At 36.4% G+C, this 19,833-nt stretch overlaps 1 protein-coding gene across 4 annotated transcripts in view; it reads right to left on the bottom strand.

Moving 5' to 3' along the window:
* The window catches only part of ZDHHC2 (zinc finger DHHC-type palmitoyltransferase 2), a 76,093-nt gene that overhangs the window by 12,860 nt on the left and 43,400 nt on the right, over positions 1 to 19,833 (bottom strand). For 3 of the 4 annotated variants that reach the window (XM_060136571.1, XM_060136573.1, XM_060136572.1), the window contains exons 5-12: positions 18,848 to 18,917; positions 18,077 to 18,109; positions 12,180 to 12,300; positions 9,889 to 10,021; positions 6,476 to 6,602; positions 6,111 to 6,203; positions 2,192 to 2,304; positions 331 to 405 (exon numbers count right to left, since the gene is read on the bottom strand). In XM_060136571.1, the coding sequence (XP_059992554.1) occupies positions 365 to 405; positions 2,192 to 2,304; positions 6,111 to 6,203; positions 6,476 to 6,602; positions 9,889 to 10,021; positions 12,180 to 12,300; positions 18,077 to 18,109; positions 18,848 to 18,917 (731 nt within the window). In that variant the 3' untranslated portion in view covers positions 331 to 364. The remainder of the gene's footprint in view (positions 1 to 330; positions 406 to 2,191; positions 2,305 to 6,110; positions 6,204 to 6,475; positions 6,603 to 9,888; positions 10,022 to 12,179; positions 12,301 to 18,076; positions 18,110 to 18,847; positions 18,918 to 19,833) is intronic. The other variant, XM_060136574.1, reaches the window with a different exon arrangement.

Here is a 19,833-nt window from a genome sequence, read left to right as displayed (position 1 = left end):
TGCTGAGCCTGCGCTCTAGAGCCTGTGAGCCACAACCACTGAGCTCGCGTGCCACAACTACTGTAGCCCATGCCCCTGGAGCCCCTGCTCCACAACGGGGTGGGGGGCCACCACAGTAAGAAGCCTGTGCACCGCAACAAAGAGGGGCCCCCTCTCGCCTCAACTGGAGAAAGTCCGTGCGCAGAAACAAAGACCCAACGCAGCCAAAAATAAATAAATATATTTATAAATAAATAAATAAATAAATGTTTATGGAAACTATTTGCCCTAGGAGAGCTAGAGAACTGTTGAAAATATAAAACATAACAATAAAGGAAAAGCTTTTCTTACTTCCGTGAAGTATGAGTAAATTTTCTTAGAAGAGTTAATTCTCATTCTCCATGGTAAGTGCAGGATTGCTCATACCTTCAAGAAAGAACATAAGTTAGCAATTTTTGTTGTTGCTTTTGAACAAATAGGCAGAGACTTGTTTATTCAGTCATGAATCCTGCCAGTGTTTTTCCAAAAGTGACCTGTATGTAGTATGGGTATTTAGAAGATGTTGTATGGAACACACACACACATACAGTACAGTTCGCCACAACCGGTGTCACAAAAAAAGCACTTTAAAAACAGTTAAATATATACACCTGAGGAAGTAGGGGTGTGAATAAAATAATGTAAGAAACACTGAGCCTGGCACTTCTCACACTACCTTAAATCACTGTTTTCTAATTCTTCATCTACCTACCTCATTCTTGTCAAACTAATCTTGGAGCCCTTTCTCATCTCACCATTTTCATATTTCTCTTCCTTCTTTTACACCATCCTTTAAACTTTAAATAATTTCTCAATTTATCTATCACAGTAACAGAAAATTAATCTATGTCTCCAAACTAACAGCACACAGAAACCAGAATATCACTTCCACATTAATGTAGAACTATAAAGTGAAATATGAATCTCTTCTGAAAGACAGTTCTTTGTCTTTCTACCCCCCAAATATACATCACTTCTTTGTCTCTAAGGAAACTGAGGGATTCAAAAGGCAAACAGGTGTCATCAATTTTGTTCAGGTACTACCTAGTCCCTCCCATAGACTGAAAAATGGAATGGAATGTTTGAAGGTGAAGAGACAGACCAAATTATGAATACTCAAATCACGGGGATCTTCAGAGAGCATACGCATTTCTCAAGAACAAGACTCTTTAAAGAAAGACTGATTATATATTAAATAATGACTTAAGAATTTTTACTCAGGACTGTTTGTTTTTCACTAAATCCCAAAGAGATTTCAAATAAACCAGGAAACACTTTAAAGTGCAGTAAGCCAAAGTCAGGCAAGCACTAGGAAAAGGTTTGAAGAAAAGACTAGAAATGAAGGGGAAACATTTGAAGACTTAAATAGGTCAGTTTGGAGATTTTCTGGCTAACAGTGTCTTAATTGAGCATGCATGGTTTTGCACTCAGGAGACCACACATATAATATATACACACCCCTGCACATATGATCATGTATTCTGTTTAATACTTAACAACCCTGAGAAATAAGTAGTATGTTAAAGATGAAGCTAAGTCTAAAGGAGGTTAAGTAACTTAACAAATACCACACACTGATTAGGTGCCCAAATTGGGATTTGATATCAGGTCTGTCTGCCTTCAAACACTTCCTTGTTTTTTGCCAATAACCTATATTGACCCAAATCATCAAAAGATTCAAATCAACAATAACAAGAGAACTGTGAGTGGGATATGAAGAAATGACAGGTAGCTAAAGTTACAGCAATTCTGCAATGGCTTTACTTCGACATTTTGAAATGGATAAAACTTTTGAGTAAAAACTACATAATTTGAGATCCCTTTCAGTAGATCGTTTTCAACCTTTTGTCTGAGCTTACTGCACTTTTTCCAATTTTTAAATAAATTATATTTTGAGTTTATCAGTTTATTTAATATGCGGTAATAAAAGATTTGGTTTTCTAAATTGGAAAAAGGCCATGTAAACCTATTTTTCACAATATGATTTTCTACAGCTTCCAGACATTAATCAAAGCACTTCACAAGCAGTTCTTTGAAAACAGTTCTATATTTACAACGGTAGTCTGCCTCCAAAACAAGAAAAATTCTACAGCTAATAAGAATGAAAAATTTTTACCACTTTCACCTTTTAAAAATAAAATATATCGAAATAGCCGAACAAGCATACTCTTACCAGCTTTACCTTTTCCCAGGTTTGTGCTGTTCTCTGTCCAAGATTGAGAATCAGTAAGAAGGTGGCTCTGGGACTCTCTCAATGGCTTTGCAGGAAATTGATGGTTTTCAGGACTGAATAACAATAATTATCATCATGATCATTAGGTTAACTCTTGATAGTATTAGGGTGAGTGTTTTGCAAAGGATGGAACTCAACCCACTTGTGGTGCAAGATAATTGTAGGAGTTACACAAGAGAATTTGGGGAAAACAGGAACAAGGCATTAAATCACACTGACTCACAATGAAAAAAGCGTTCTCGCTTCAGTTCACTTTTCTTTCTTCTGATTACGATACAAAGACAATCTCTGACTTTGGCAAATCTCCATTCTTAATATGGAGAATAGGCCTCAGCCTAAGACTTTAGCAGGTAAGGGAATCTAGTTAGAACTTAACAGTATTTTATTATTGATTTTATTTTTTTTAAGTTATATTCTATGGCAAATTATACTAATTTCTCATTTATGACAGTGATATAAAGTTTGGTTTAAAAAAATTTAAGTGGCAATTTAAATAAAAATATTAAAGAAAAATATTAATTTTACAAGTGGAAAAAATATGGAAAAAAATATATGAAGATGATGGTAGAAAGATAAGTTTGAGAAAAACTGACCTATTTATTGTTTCTAAAGTGGCCTAACTGGTCTCGAACAAAGAATTCTCTATCTTTCTCTATAAAACTGAAACAACAAATTTGAACGTTATCTTGCAGGAATGTTGAAAACATCTGACATTGTCAGGTCTTAAAAATCTGATGTTTAATTTGGTAAATAAAGAGTTTAAAAGAAAGACTTTAGGTTTTAAAATTTAAGTAGACATGCCACATATGACATATTACATGGTATGAAAAAAATGTACATAAAATAGCATTTCACTTAGATTAAAAAAATTATTGGCACAGAAACTATTAGTGTATTATTTTACAACACACCAAAATAGAAATTATAATAATGTTCAAAAGAAAAACCCACTTAAAATTCTTCCAAGAGTAATTTCACATATTTTAGTTGACTATAACTATTATATTTTTTAAAGGATATGCCTTTGCTCCTTAACAATTACCTCATATCTAAAATTTGACACTATTTCAATTTTGTGCTGCTTTAACAACCCCTTACTAAAATTTTGGGAGGAAAATCTTAAAAAAGAAAAGCTTGTCTCCTATTCATATGAAATATCTCTTTTACTCTAATTCCAATTATTCCTCAGGAAAGGGACCTTAGACCAAGTACAGCTACCTAAGTCCTGGTTTAAGGACTGCTTGGAGATTCATTACTGCTAACAGGAATCTAACAAATGGCAAGGATCCACTCATTCAACAATACTCATTGAGTATCTGTTACATCAGTGAGTAAAGTCTTTGATCTCATGGAAGTTTTGTTGTAACTGAGGAAGAAGTATAATAAATATATAGTAAGTCAGGTGGTAAGGAGAGCTCTGACGACAGTAAAAGACAGTAGGAAGGGAATGGAGGGGCAAGTTACAATTATCCAAGGGTTTCCAAAGGCGGCCTCTACTGTAAAGCTACACCTGAGCAGAAAGTGAAGTGAAGGCACAGACCGTTCAGATATCCAGAGGAAGAACCTTTAGGAATAGGAACTGGCAAGTACAAAGCTGCTAAATAAGGAACATGCTTGGTATATCTGAGGACCAGCAAGATCCGTGTGTCTGAGGATTGTGAGTGTCGGGAAGGTGGTACGGGGTGACATCGACAGGTGTTGGGGAAGAGATTAGTCAGCGCAAGGTAAGGACATTCATTAGCTTTTATTCTGAGCAAGATGGACAATCAGTGCAAGGTTCTGAGCAGAAGAGTGACACAATATGATTTACGCTTTAAAAGGGTCACTCTGACATTTTAATGGAGAATAAACTGGAGGAGGGCAAACATGGAATCAGAAAGGTCAGGAACGAAGGTACTGAAATAATCCATGTGAGAAATGATGGCTTGGACCAGGAAAGCAGCCTTGGAGGTGGTAAGAAAGTATCCAGGTTATAGATATATCTGGAGGGGACATCTGACAGGATCTACATCTGTATATACAGGGTCCCTGAAAGAGAGGAATCTAGTATGACTCCCAAGTTTCTGGCCTGAGCATCTGGGAGAATGGAGGTCACTACTACTGATACGTGAAAGAATGAAGAAGAATCGAGTTTTGGGTGGGGCAAGGGTAGAGATGGCTTGGAATCAAGAGTTCTGCTTTGCACCTGTTCAGCTGGCAATGACTTTTAGATGTTTAGGTGGGACCACTGTGTAGACAATCAAATATACAATTCTGGAGTACACAGGGGAGACCAGCACTAGCCATAGACAATTCATAGGGGCTAATCGGGGGAAATTATAGAATTTTGTAAAGAGACTTTAGCTGTCAAAATCCAAGCTCAACATTTAAAGGAAAGGGAAGAGAAGCCCGGAGAGGTTACGTGACCTCTTCTAGATCACCTAGCTGGGTAACAGTGCCAGAGCTAGGATCTCTCCCAACGCCCACTGTACATTTAGTAGGAGAGATACTATCTCTAAGACCCAAATAAACTACAAAAACCTCTTAACAAGGATAAAAAACATGATTGAAAACTGCTGTTAACTTTTATAAAAGCAGGAAAGCATTCTAAGTAATTTATTAAAACTAGATTTTTCTGCCCTGAGGTATATAAAAAAAAAAAAAATTAGCATTTAGCTCTGTGGAATTTTAAAGCCAAAACTCACAGGGCAGGACCCAGTAAGACTCTGGTGCCTTTGAATGTCCCTGTGACACACATGGGAACGGCCTCCTCATTAACTAACTGGTAGAGTCTGGACTGCACATAGCTCACTCTAGGGATGGGGGGTGGGGGCAAATAGGTTTCATCTCATGACGATTTAAGATGACTTTGGAATGGCTGCCAGAATCACCACCTTGAGATGGATACTGGGGTCACATCAGGCTCCAAGGGACAAAGCGCCGTGATCAATAAGAACCACAAACTAGATGGGGAGACTATAAGCATAGGTGCTGTGAACACAGCATTCCAGCAACTAAGAAAACCTTTAAAATTTAACTAATGATATTATGGTCATGCTTTTACTATTGGCTTTCATTTAAAAATTAGAGGTATGGTCACATCAAAAAAAAAAGTCTCTCTTGAACATGTAAAAAAATGTTTCAACTTAAAACTTCATGTAGAGCATTTTGAAACATTTAGATAGTTTCGCCTTTTGGCAGTTAGTAGCCAAGTCAGAATCCAATTTCAGGTCTTCCTCAAATGCCTGATAGACTGGAACCAAAAGAGACTTAAAGCAGTAACCAAAGTCTCCAGACAATGAATTTCCAAAACTCCCTCCTTTCTCTCTCCACAGAAATGGCTCAGATCATGCTTAGAGGTCTTGGAAGAGTACCAAGGATATGGTGCCCATTGCTAACGGGACTGTCAAGCAGATGTCTGGGATTCCACTTCATCTCCAAAGGCCTGATCCAGGCAGGGAAGTTTTTTGATCTCTTTATAACAGTTACGGCAGAGAAGAAAGGCCCGGAGGGTCAGAGGGAAAGTTTACCCTGTCTGCTCACCCGATCACTAGGGGGACTGATTTGGACTTACGTTATTTTCTTTTAAGCACCACATTTAAAAAAAATCATAATTTATTTCCATTAACAAAAATGTATAGAGAGTTAACACCTGTTTACTGACCACCCAGATTAATAACAGAATTTTATAATTATGACTGAAGCTCCCTATGTAACCCTCCCCAGTCATACTTTCCTCTTACCCTCATTCCAGGTAGAAACCAGTGTAGTAAATTATCTTAAGTTCTTAAAATTTTTTTTCAAAGGAACATATAATTGAAGGACGCAAGAGGATAAAGTATATTCTTTGAAAGTAAAATAGAAAAAAAAATGGACTCACTTTTTAGATGATGAATTCAATCCTGCAGGAGTAGACGGCTGTTCAGGATCCTGGTTAACAAGGCAAGTTGGAAAGGAGCAGCCATCACCTAGACTGTAATTAGAATAAAAACTTACAATTATGCAGTAAAAAAGATGATCTCTGTGAGTAGAACATAGTTATATTATGGACAAAGCGTGTATATCAGACATTGGCTTGAATGTGGTATGTTTATGGAGATGTGAGTCAATTGATTTCCACATTGATATAACAGTGAGTCATAAAATAATACTGTAAAAAATAGTTTTTATGCAGAATTACAGAGTTCTTTTGTTGGATTACTTCCATTTTCAGTCTAAACCCTGAAAATTTTCACAATAAAGTACCTTGAAAAAATGGGTAGCAACCAGTACTTCTTCTCATCACCAAAAACCTGTCGCATATTTTTACTGAAACCCAAGCTGAATCCATTCTTATCTGTTCCATGTCGAAATACTGGACTTCTAAATGCCTCTAGAAAAGATGGTAGAGCAATCACATAAGTAAAGAGCACATCATCTAGCAACCCCTATAGTTAGAAATGACGGAATTAAATGAAGAAACTCTGAAAACCAATGGCTAGCCTCCTGTGACTGCTTCTGTGCCTATCAACAGCCCTGCAATGAAGACTGTCTATTCTTTTAAAACAAACATAAAATATGATTAGATCTATTTTAGTTTTTAAGTAACCCTTTTATTCTTGCAGCAGCACATCTGCATTGCAGAAAATTAGAAAATGCAAACAAGTAAATAAAACTTTACATCTTCTAAATCTTTATTAAATGGACGGCTGGATGGATAGAGAAAATAATTACAAATGTACATTTTTTTAACCAAAGTGCAACTAAAGATACATTCTACAACCTTTTTTCAGTTAATAAATTCCATTTTCCAATTTCATTAAAATTTTATCTCATCCAATCATAATTTTTTTTCTAGCTGATCAAAAATGTACTTTAAAGCTCTTTGTCCAAACCAGGGTCCAATGCAGAGCCGTACATCATAGCTGGTTATGCCCACTCTGCATATGGAAGCTGAGGTTCAGAGAGACTGTGCAACTTGCTCAAAATATCACAAAAAATAAATGACAGAAGTGGAACTTGAACAAGGTCATCAAAGTTCTGTCTATGATGCTACATTTTCTTCTTAAATAATGCCGAGATGCAAAATCTAACATGTTAGTTTTGGGGTGCAAATAAACACAGAAGTGTAATGATTTCTGCCCATAATTTAAAAAAGGAAAAATATAACTAGCAGAGTCATGGTACTATGAAAAATGTGATTTGCAAGATCCTTAACATTTATCAACCTAGGTTATATAGCTTTTTATAAAACGCTTTAATAATTATAGGACCATACTGCCCAGAGGAAGTTCTTCCAGTGTTACAAGTTAAATCTAGACGTTTCTAGAAGTTAAAAGCTAGTAGAAAAATTTACGTTTGAAAAATAATTTAATTGTTCTACATATAATTTGAAATAAGGTACTTTGTTTAGAAATTATTATACCAATATTTTCACCCTAATAGTACTTGCTGGGATAAGATTTCACCTGAATCCTAAAAATGAACATTCACTGACTATATACTACAATTAATCTTCACTGACTATTATAATAACGGAATCTCATAGCCAGTATCACAGTCTTTTGATTACTATAGATTTGTTGCAAGTTTTATAAACAGGAAGAACTTAACAATTTTTTTTGGTGGATATTGTTTTTGCTATTTGGGGCCCCTTGAAATTCCATATGAATTTGAAGATTAGCTTTTCCATTTATGCATGAAAGGCCATTGAAATTGTAATAGAAATTTCAATAATCTCCTTTGGGATGGTTCATTGATAGTATATAGAAACACAACTGATTTTTTTGCATATTGATCATGCAACTTTGCAGATTTTATTAGCTCTAATAGTTTTTACTGTGGATTCTTTACGGTTTTCTATATATAAGATCATTTCATCCACAAAAACAATAGTTTTATGTCTTCCTGTGCAATTTGAATGCCTTAATTACTTTTCTCGAGTAATTTCTCTGGCTAGAATTTCCAGTACAGTGCTGAACAGCAATAGTGAAAGACAGAATCCTTGGTTTATTTATTTAGGGCAAAGGTTTATTTTTCACCACTGAGTATCATATTAGCTGAGAACTTCTCATAAAGTCCTTGTCAGGTTGTAGAAGTTCCCTTCCATTCCAGCTTAAGTGTTTTTATCATCAAAGGGCGTTGTATTTTGTCAAACACTTTTTCTGTTACAGTTGAGATAAAAATGTGCTTTTTTCCCCTTCATTCTATTAATGTGGTATATTACCATTGATTAATTTTTATACATTGAACCACCCTTGCATTCCTGGGATAAAAGGTTATATACCATGACGAAGTAGGATTTAACGTGCTGCTGGATTTGCAGATATGTTATTGGGAATTTCTCCACCTATATTCATAAGGAATATTGGTCTATAGCTTTCTCTTCTTGTGATGTCTTTGTCTAACTTTGGTATTAGGGCAATGTTGGCCTCACAGAATGACTTAGGAAATGTTTCCTTCTCTCCTAATTTTGGGCATAGTTTGAGAATAATTCATGTTAATTCTTAAGTGTTTGATAGAATTCATCAGTGAAGCCAACTGGTCCTGAGTTTTTCTTTGTTGGGAGATTTTAAATTACTGATTCAATCTCCTTACTTATTATAAGTCTATTCAGGTTCTTATTTCTTCTTGAGTCACACTGGTAGATTGTGTTTCTAGGAATTTGTCCATTACATCTGGGTTACCTAATTTTTTTTTAATTTATTTTTTGGCTGCGTTGGGTCTTCGTTGCCGTGCGCGGGCTTAGTTGCTCCACGGCACGTGGGATCTTCCTGGACCAGGGTTTGAACCCGTGTCCCCTGCATTGGCAAGCAGATTCTGAACCACTGCATCACCAGGGAAGTCCCAAGGTTACCTAATTAAACTTTCTTATTTCTGCAAGGTTGGTAGTCATGTTCCCACTTTCATTTCTCATTTTCATGATTTGAGTCCTCTTTTTCGCTTTCTAGTCATAGGCTTGTCATATTTGTTGATATTTTCAATAAACTAATTATTGATTTCATTGATCTTCTGTTTTTTAGAATTCTGTTTCCATAATGTCCTGTCTAATCCTTATTATTTCCCACCTTCTTCTGGCTTTGGGTTTACTTTTTGCTCTTCTTTTCATAGTTCCTTAAGGTGTAAAGTTATTGATTTGAGGTATTTCTTTTTTAATGTAAGCATTTATAGCTATACATTTCCTGCTAAGCACTGCTTTTGCTGTATCCCATCTCTGCAGGGCTTCTGAACATACTGTTTTCTCTGCCTGAGATGTTCTGGCTCTGACTTCTTAGTTTAAATATACTTTTTGCTTTTGTGAGCTCTTCCCTGACCACTCCATCTAAATAGGTTCCCTTCTACCATCCTCAGACCTTGATTCATACCTGAACATCCTGTTTGTTTCTTTCGAAGCACTTCACATTTTGTAATTACGTTTATGTTTGGTTATTGATTTTCTGTGTCCCTCACTAGACTATTTCACCCTTGCTAACCACTGTATATACACAATGCTTTACACACAATGGACAGTCAAAAAATATATGGAATGAGTGAATTTGTATTTGTCCCACAAGACAATGTGGGAAACAAGACTGATTTTACAGCTTCAGGACAGGTTAGCATTTAATCATATGGCAACTTCTGATGACTATTTGGTTTTGTATTTAAAGTTCTGTTAACTACAATAATTGGATACTCACCTAATGTAGATTTATTTTTGCTGACTAGCCAACAATGATAGCCAAACAGAGAAGACAAGCTGACAGAAAACATAGCTGCAGCAAAGAATAAAAACATAATATGGAACTTGGCTTGAGTATCAGGTAGGCCATTCTATAAAGAAAGGAAGAAAATAAAATGTTTTGTCAAAGGGATAAGTATTCCCCTACTTTTATAAGAAAGATTTTTTTCCATAAAATTTTTCTTAAATTTAGGTATGGAGAAAGATATATGGCTTTATGTTAAAACTTTGAGGAAAAAATACATCTTCAGGTTCGAATAAATGTTTACTAGAACATGAATATATATGTATATATATATATGGAAAATATATTAAAATTTGGGATATTTATTTTCTTTTGTATAACCAAATTCATAGAAAAATTATGATGTGTGTAAACTATGTCAGTAGGGAACAAGATAAAACAAGCTATAAAATATAGCTTTTAATTTACTTCCTGAAAATGTTTTGTTAACATACTACAGATTTACAAATGCTTAAACAGTTTGATTACAATGCCAGAAAATGGAAGGTTAATTGGCACAATTTAGCTACTCTTCTCATTGATGTTTTACATCACTACAAACAACAGCATCAACTACAAACACACAGAACACATCCACAATAATACTTCAAGCTACTTTAAACAACGTCGTCACAAAAAAGATCAACACTAGTTTATAACACCTGTCTAAAATAAACCTTACAGTACCCATGGGATGAAAAAGGCCATCTCAAAGCAAAACCAGACTGCTCCTTGTTCGTATGTCCAAGGAGACCTGGAGTCCCTCTAGAATGGCAGGCTTGGGGACACTTAGTGAAGCACCAGGGCTGCCAGGACGTGTCCCCTTCTGATATTCTGTTTCAATATCCTGTAGTACCTGTCAGATTGACCCAGGTCACAAGATCTCACTGATAGCTTTTGACAGCAGAGTCATCACAGTGAAAACCAGTTGATCCTTTACAAATTTATTTGTGGTATGGAAATAAAAGCATCCACAGGAATGAGGAGCAGTGAGGCCACAGGCTCTCAGACATTCATTAGAGATCATTCTTCCAGCTGGACACTGGAAGTATCCTTGAACGCTAGGCCATGTTCATTCACCTGTGGATTCCTAGCACTTAGCAATATAACTGGCACATAACAGGATTCAATAAATCTTTAGTATTGAATGTGGTTCAAATCTCACATCAGTGATCTAGCAATTCAGAAAGCCTTACCATAAGAAAGGATAATTTAATGAATGTAATAAACAACCCTACAGGGGATAACTGTTATTTTTTTTACCATTGTTTGGTGTTGTAAGGAATATCTTTGGGTATTTAAAACACATAGTTCTAACTTCATTTTGCTTATGTTTAAAATATACAGTGAAGAAAACAAATGAGCTGCCTAAAGCATATACAATACCTAATAACAATTCAGGACATTATAGGTATAATAGTTTAATAATAGTTTTACACATAAAGAAATACTTCTATTTTTTCAATACTAAGAAAAACATTCTTCTTATATAGTCAATTCTCGTTATTCGCAGTGGTGCTGTTCTATAAAGTTGCCATAACACCGAATTTGTGAATCCTGAACCATTTCTCCTGGGAAGATACAGCGTTAGGGTCCTGTAAGCCTCTGGTCACAATATTTTTGTCAAATGATCAATACGTAACCTTGTTCTGTGTGTTTCTGCTTATAAAACCTAATTTATACCTTATTTAATGCATATTAAATAAGAGAACTCACAGCCACCAGCACCATAACTCAGGTCTGAAGGAAGCTTATCTAAACACTAAACACATGTATTTTCTCCATCAGGCATATCTCAGTCTCTTCTTCTGCTCAAACACTAGACAGCACTTCAGCGCTAGGCTTGAAGACCTTTTAAACAATGAAATCACCAACAAAAAAGCACAAAAAATGCAAAAGACATGGCACTAAATAGAATGAAAAAGCACACTTATTTACAGTATGTGAGTTCCAACAGGAAGGCAGCAGGTCCTCTGGTTTGATCTCAACTAGAAATGTGCACGTGGGTGACTCACATTTTCCCTACTCTGTGCATGTTTGCAAATGACCACAAAAGCTACGTTGAGTATTGACTCTGAGGTTACAGATAAATGTTAGCAAGTACGTGAATTCACAAACACAGAATCTGCGAATAATGAGGACTGACTATATATAAGTTAGCGCTCTTCTATAAAATTAGTGTCAGGATTAATTCACTACTGAAAATCTATAATATACCAAAAAAAGTTACCAAGGTAATGACTTACGGTCCAAAATTTGATAAAATACTGTAAATCTGTAGCAGCAATAAAAAGGCAGTACAGCAGAGAATAAGCCAAGAAAAGGAGGAAAAATTTATAATTTGAAAATCCAACACAATTGTTCACCCTGTTAACAAAACAAAAACAACATTTTCAATGAGTTTTACATTGTCACCCTAGGTATACATATGCTCAACCTTAATACAAGTATTTTGTTTCCTAACATTTAAAATTTATTGGCATTTCTTTAAGCATAACTCAGAAGATTTCTTTATACATACAAACATTAAAAAATCCACTTCACTAAAAAGGAATTTCTATGTTCAGATTTTTAAAATTTGATATATATGTAATACTGCTTTAATCAATCATGACCCCTATATTTCCTGTCCAGTTATACAAATAAACACATGCCTTAAGCACAGATACTGTGAGAAATCTACTAATACCAAGCAGATAAAAGGAATTTTCTAAGTTCTTCTCTGTGTTACCTTTGGGTTTGATTTCTAACTACGATTAAGTAATTTAAAAATCTTTCAAATTTTCCCAAATTAGATGAAATTTCTTCAGAGACTACTTGCATGCCGTCAGTATAGCACTGAAGCAACCAGATTATCAAAGCATATTAAGTGGTAGGTTTAAGAAAAGAAACAGGACTGGGAACCAGACAGCCAGGTTGTCATGCACATTTGATGCTAAATAACTATGTGGCCCTGATAAAGTGCTATCGTCTCTAAGAATTTCATTTTCCTTATCTGTCAAACAAGCACTCTGAGATCCTTTCTGAGAGCCAGCTCTGTATGTTATGATTCCGAAAATGGAGATATATAATTCTCAGTCCTTACTCTGAAATCACTCTATTTGGTAAGAGGGGTGGTAAGAATTCAAACTACTGTACCAATAAACATAAATACAAATACAACTCATACTTTACAGTCACACTTTTTCTATCCAAGCCTTTTCCCCCCTTTTCATAAAGACAAGGGAATTCCTAGACAGTGTATGTGACACAACACCTAAGCGGAACTGGCTGCTATCTTCACGGGATCACTTTGTTAATTGGTATAATAAACTCATTGCATAGAACACATAGGTGTTTCTTCTCCTCAAACACCTTTGTTCCTACTCTAATGTTAGTATAAGGTAATCTTGCTCTCTACTGACTTTGCCAATAAACTGAAACATTTTTCTTTCTCTCTTAAGGTGAAACTATGTTCATATGAAAAATGTTTACTCAGCTACACAAGATGAACAAGTTCTAGATCTGCTGTACAACACTGTGCCTGTGGTTAGCAAACTGTACTGTGGAGTTAAAATTTTGCTAAGAGGACAGAGCTCATGGTGAGTGTTCGTACAATTAAAAAAATTTTTGTAATTAAAAAAATTCAAAAGTCAAACACTGGGCTTATGAATAAACAGAAATTTGGAACAAAAATGGAAAATGTGTACATCTTCTACCTTAAAAAATATAAGGCAAAGGGAACAGCATTAGATTCAGTAATTTTGGAACTTAAGGGTATTGTGTATGACAAATGCATAAAGAAGGCAAAACTGTGGGTGCACGCTGTATGAAAACAGTAACATTTGCAGTTCTAGAGATTCCAGTGTGAGTGCAAACCAGTTACTGAGATTGCCTCTTACGACATCTGAACAAAATAATGGCAAGAAATAATACTGCAAACAGTTCCATACTAGCCTAACCTAAATGTATTCTGTCACAAAAGGATATAGGATATTCCCTGTGCTTCCGTGCGTTGGTTTCAAGAGGAGAGAACGGGCAGACAAAGGCTGGGTGCGTTAAGACTGGACATGTGGATGGAGACAACGACTCTTTTGTGGATGAGGGGAAAATGAGAAGGGACAGGAAAGACTGTTTCTCTTCCTGCAGGAATGTAAGAAGCAGCTTTTGTATTAGATGACAAATCGCGTTTTTATAGAAAGGAAAATGATTTTGAACGTAGATTTTACAACATGTAATTTAGCTTACTTTAACTTCTACTTAGGGTCATGGTGTAATTTGCCATGTCAGAGCCAGGAAACAGGAGAAAGTCAGTAAATAAACACCAGGTATTTTAGAGTCTGATGGGTACTTTGAACTTGAGGAAATACAGTAATAATATTTATTCTTAATAACCTCTTAGTCTCATCATGACAGACAGCTTTTGGTTAGACATTTTAACTGCCTACTACTCTGTAGACTCAATTTGAAAAGGAAGTGCATGTTTCTGAGTCTGAATGACTTTATATGGAGAAATAAAACACATTCTAGGTAAATACGCCTTATATGTTGTTTAAATTCAGGGTAAATAGCTCTTGGCTCTGTTTTAGGGAAATTGCTTTCTGAGTCTAAATTGGAAAAAGAACATAATACAAAAAAAAAAAAAAAAGATGGAAAGAAAGTAGCCTCTGAAGTCCAAAAACCTTGCTATATGACTTTAAGCCCACTCTTTAATTTATCTGAGGCTCAACTTTCCTCTTCTTTAAAATGAAACAAGTAATTCCTAATAATATCTGTCACTGTTATAAGGATTACAGATTTTTACAGATATATGGATATATCATCTTTAGACATTACAGGCACTCAATAAACTGAGGCTAAAATTATTTAATTTAATTAGGGCTACCTAACCACTGGCAAGCATGTCAAGGTACACTGTTAATATAATTAATTGATAAATGAAAATTTTATATTAAAAGAAAAAGCACTTCTCTGACAGGAAACCCAATAAGGCAAATACTACAGGATCTCCACTTTAGTTAAAAAAGAAGTGTGAGGTTGATCCCCTGCACCCTGAAGGGTACTCTTAACTGGCCATAGCAGACATGGCTGAAGTCACTGAGAACAGAAGAGGTATGGCTCTATGATCTTTCCAACACTAAAAGTTGACAGATACTGAACTTCAAAATCATACACAAGACCTGGATAAAAAGGCTCCCCACAGTTTGGGAACATACTAATAAAGGTCTTAGTAAGTGACTGTTACACATTCACATAATGGCTGTAAAGAAGATCTTTTATATACTGATATGAAACAATTTCCAGGATATATTAAGTGAAGGGAAAAAAAGGCAGAGACCCAGTCCATAAGGCAAAGTCTTGTGTTAAAAAAAATGTGTAAAAAATTTTCTTGTGTGTATAAAAAATATTAAACACACGCACACGTACAGATTTTTTTTTTTTTTTTTTTTGCGGTACGCGGGCCTCCCACTGTTGTGGCCTCTCCTGTTGCAGAGCACAGGCTCCGGACGCGCAGGCTCAGCGGCCATGGCTCACGGGCCCAGCCATTCCGCGGCTTGTGGGATCTTCCCGGACCGGGGCACGAACCCGTGTCCCCTGCATCGGCAGGCGGACTCTCAACCACTGCGCCACCAGGGAAGCGCACACATGCAGATTTATATCTGAAAAGCACACGTGACATTTAGCAACCAACACTGGTTCCCTGTGAGGAGTGGAAGGAGGTGGGGAGGAGGGGCTAAGAAGAACACCTGCACCTTTTTATTTTTGAATTTAGAACTGCGAGTGTGTATTATCTGTACATTTTTTCATTTAGAATTTTAATTTGAAATTTAAAATAAATAAAATGGCTGCTCCATTAGCTGGCACCAGGTGAATATTAGGTCCTCGGCACCAAACCCTTCACAAGTCGACCTGGCTACTGCTTTCTGCAAGGGAGTGCCCGGATCTGGATGGTGGCTGGGGCAGTGGTTGCAGCACAGGAGGTGACAGTGCAGAGAAGCAGCAACACAGAAGCTGAAAGGCACTGCAGTCAGTCCATTCAACTTCTTCCACATTGCCACGCAGCGTGAAGGTGACAACAGGTAGTGTAGAGACATGTAATCTGAACCCATTTTTTAAAAACTCTAGGGTCACATCTGTTCCCCTTATTTAATAGGGTCTGTCAAAATTTAAAAGATTATCCAATTATGCTATGTTTCTTTTAAAGCCAAATTAATTTCAGGTTTAGGAAGACTGCTGTCAGGACTTCCCTGGTGGCGCAGTGGTTAAGGATCCACCTGCCAATGCAGGGGACACAGGTTTGAGCCCTGGTCCGGCAAGATCCCACATGCCGCAGAGCAACTAAGCCCATGAGCCACAACTACTGAGCCTGCGCTCTAGAGCCTGCGAGCCACAACTACTGAGCCCACGAGCCACAACTACTGAAGCCCGCGTGCCTAGAGCCCACGCTCCGCAACAAGAGAAGCCACTGCAATGAGAAGCCCACGCTCAGCAATGAAGACCCAATGCAGACAAAAAAAAACAAAAAACAAAAAAAAAACAAACAAACAGAAAGACGGCTATTGTAGTAAATCATCATTTCTATATGTGTAATTTTCTGAGGATAGCAAGGGCATGGCAAGCTTTATAGGTGTGCACTAGCTTGGGATTAATCCTGTTTCCAGCTCTCCATTATTACCACTATCTGCTATTACTTTAAGATAGGAAAACGGGAGTGAACTCTATGCCCCTGATTTCTTTACCACTCTGCTCAATCACAGCTAGACCACCCAGCTATCCAGAAAGGAGGAGAAAAGCCGAGAAAGCATGTGTTCCTGGCCAGGCCCTCACTGGGTGAGAGTGGCCTCTGGAAGCATTAATGCCCTGGCACTTCTGAATTGCCTGGATTATGAGCTGAACAAACCCCCCAGACATAAGACAGCCCTCAGGCAGAGAAGCAAAGAAAAGGCAGTGCCCAAAGTGGGAGCAGTGGGTGGGCTTGGGAACTGTCCACCGCAGGTGCAGAGAATGCACAGGTGGATGGTGGGGATATGGTGGTGGCGGGGAGGGACTGACAGCAGGTGTTACTGGAAGGATCAACAGAGGAGTATAAGGAGGACTAAGAAAACGTATAATTGGAGATGTCAGGGGGAAAGAACTTGATGAGAAAGAGAACAGAATGAATGGAATGAAGGAAAGAATGAGGAAAACAAAAGAATGACCTCAAATGAAAATTAATACTCCAAAGAGAGGTTATTTACTGACAACTTTCTCTGAGAGGAGCATTATTCTCACAGGCATTAACTAGCCTTGACATGTTAAAGCAGAACATCTAGGTGAAGAAAAGTACGGGGTACCCTGGAAAGAGATAAATAACATTGCAAACCCGACATTCCTCTATTGTTTCCGGCAGCTAAGATAACCATTTACTATGTATGTTTCCACCTACCCCTGGTGTAGATTTGTGGGCACGTCTACCTTTCCCTAGTGCCATCCCTGAAAGAAGATAAGGCTTTTAGAATGATCATGCTTAATATCTAAATCCGACCTGGCAGGCAACTTTAGTGTGGTTTTCACAGGGATGTGCACATTGAGATGAAGAATTTTAAGGTAGAAAAATCAACCTTCATTAGTTAAATACATCTTTCAAACAATCCTCAATTAAGTTATCTAATTTCATGATTTAGACTTTTTTAAAAAAAATATTAATGAATTCTAAGTGGAAACCCTTGTTTAAACATGTATGTATTTGTATATTTCCTATTCTACTCCTAAATGTTAAGTTTTATTTAAAATAGATTGTTAAAGCTCTAGATGAATTCATTCTTTATTAGAAACTTTGAGTGTACTATCGTGTATAATTTATGTGTACATTTTGGTGTAATTTCTGAGAAGTATTTTAGAATCTCTGTGTTTATGCATGTGCATAAAAAGAAAACCAGTTGTTCTGAGCAAATATGAGAAAATAACTTTTACATTGTTAACCTACTGGTGTTAAAATTATTTCACGGAAACTCTCCTGAATAAGGGCTCTTTTGAGCTAACTAAACAAATACTAGAAACTTAATCTGAAAGGTCCTCCTAGGTCAGCTAAGGCAAGATTTCATTTATAAAAAGATTTAAATAGATCTATGATTCAACTTGTTATAATGGACAGAAACCTCTTTAAGTATAGAGCCATACTCACCATGGGCAATGATGATCCATCTTCAAAATACATCTAAAAAAAAAACACACATACAAAACTCAACATCCCACAAAATTTTAATCCCAATACATTACACAGAGGAAATACTATTTCAAAAGAGTCGTGGTGAGTAAAATATTGCAAAGTTATTTACTTATCTAAAAACTGAATAGTAGCCAAAGGCTTCATCTAAAATAAACACACTACGGCCAATTCTAGACGATCCAATAGTAGAACTTTAAATTCAAAATATACATACTTTAAGATGCAAATAAAACAATTTTCTAAAAACAAGCAGTATGTAATATACAACTCTTATGCTAAAGATAAAGTGCAAAATGTCAACAGATTTATACAAAGTCTGGATAAAGCTTTTCCGTTAATATCCAACCTTAAGGCAAGTAGCACTGTCCTTGTCGTATAAGTATACAATAACATCTGACTGTCATGAAGCCAACTGAGTTATCTTCATAAAGAGGGAAATGAATCACAGAAGTACTTGTTAACTAGAACCAGCCAAGTATGAGCTGCGAAAAATCATGCACTTCATTCGTATCAGCGAAAATCTGGGGGGAGAGGGGCAACCAATCACGGCCCTCAGCCACACTCACATTAATGCAAGGGACCATGCTGGTTATACTTCCTAAATAAAGGTCTGAGAAGCATGAATAAGGAGAAAAGGAAATAATGTGGAAAGCGGTGAGAAAAGAAACATATTAAATAAAAAGACCACCAGCATGTAGACATTTTGGAAGTAAAAGGTTTTCTTACTTATCACAGACGGAACAGTGATGGCAGCGATCTGGTTTTATAAGTTGGCATCTGTCACAATAGCGGATTGCTATGAAAAAAGAGTTCCACTTAGCCTTAGATTTAACAGTGAATTGAATATACAATTAAATAGCTTTTAATCATCTATCCAAATTTAAATTCTAAAAAGCATAATGAATTTAAATTCGGTAAAAATGACATATCCGACTGCGTAAATACAAAATGGAATGACTTGCCTATAGCCTCAGTTCTCTGGAGAGGTTTCCCAAGAACAGAAAATCTTTTGGGGAAATTTTTCTAAGGCACACTCAACTATAAGTATACTATATAATTATAAAGCAGTCACAGTAAGATTCACAAAGGGTGCAACCATGTCCATTTCTATCAAAGTAAACAGAATGTCTCCCTCGACTAAATCAATTCATTTCCAGTACCCTGCCAGGATAACTAGGGGAGGATACAACCACATTCTAGAAGTTTTTTGAGAAACACATTGTAGAAATTTGTGAATAAACTCAATTGGTTGCTTGAATTGGGAAAGCACTCACATCTTTTCTGCTGGGTGAAATACAAGATTAGAAGTGAGTATTGCAAGAGGTATTTCCAATAGAGAATTTTAATTCTTGTGACTGAAGTCCTGAGCCTTTCTTCTCTAACACAGATATCAAAGACAATTATGGAGGACTGATCTGGAGATGCTCCTTCAGTACACAGGCATCTGACAGGATGCACTCCGTCTGCCAAAATTACAGGAGATCAGTTAAGTGGGCAGTCCAGTAGGACCAGCAAAACCAATACTAATGAACTTAAAATTTGGAAAAAATACTTGCAACACGCAGTTACCAAGATTATATTAGCTAATACTATAATCTCTAAAAAACAGAAATGGTTGCTATAAACTAAGAATAAAATGAGGTTTATTTTTAAGACAACAAGGCCTAGATGGAGTTGTTTTCAATACTGAAATAATTCCTTAATCATTCTCT

Source organism: Lagenorhynchus albirostris, chromosome 21, assembly GCF_949774975.1.
Source record: "Lagenorhynchus albirostris chromosome 21, mLagAlb1.1, whole genome shotgun sequence".
NCBI lineage: Eukaryota > Metazoa > Chordata > Mammalia > Artiodactyla > Delphinidae > Lagenorhynchus > Lagenorhynchus albirostris.
The sequence above is the reverse complement of the archived record's forward strand: the minus strand, read 5'-3'. Positions and strand labels throughout refer to the sequence as shown.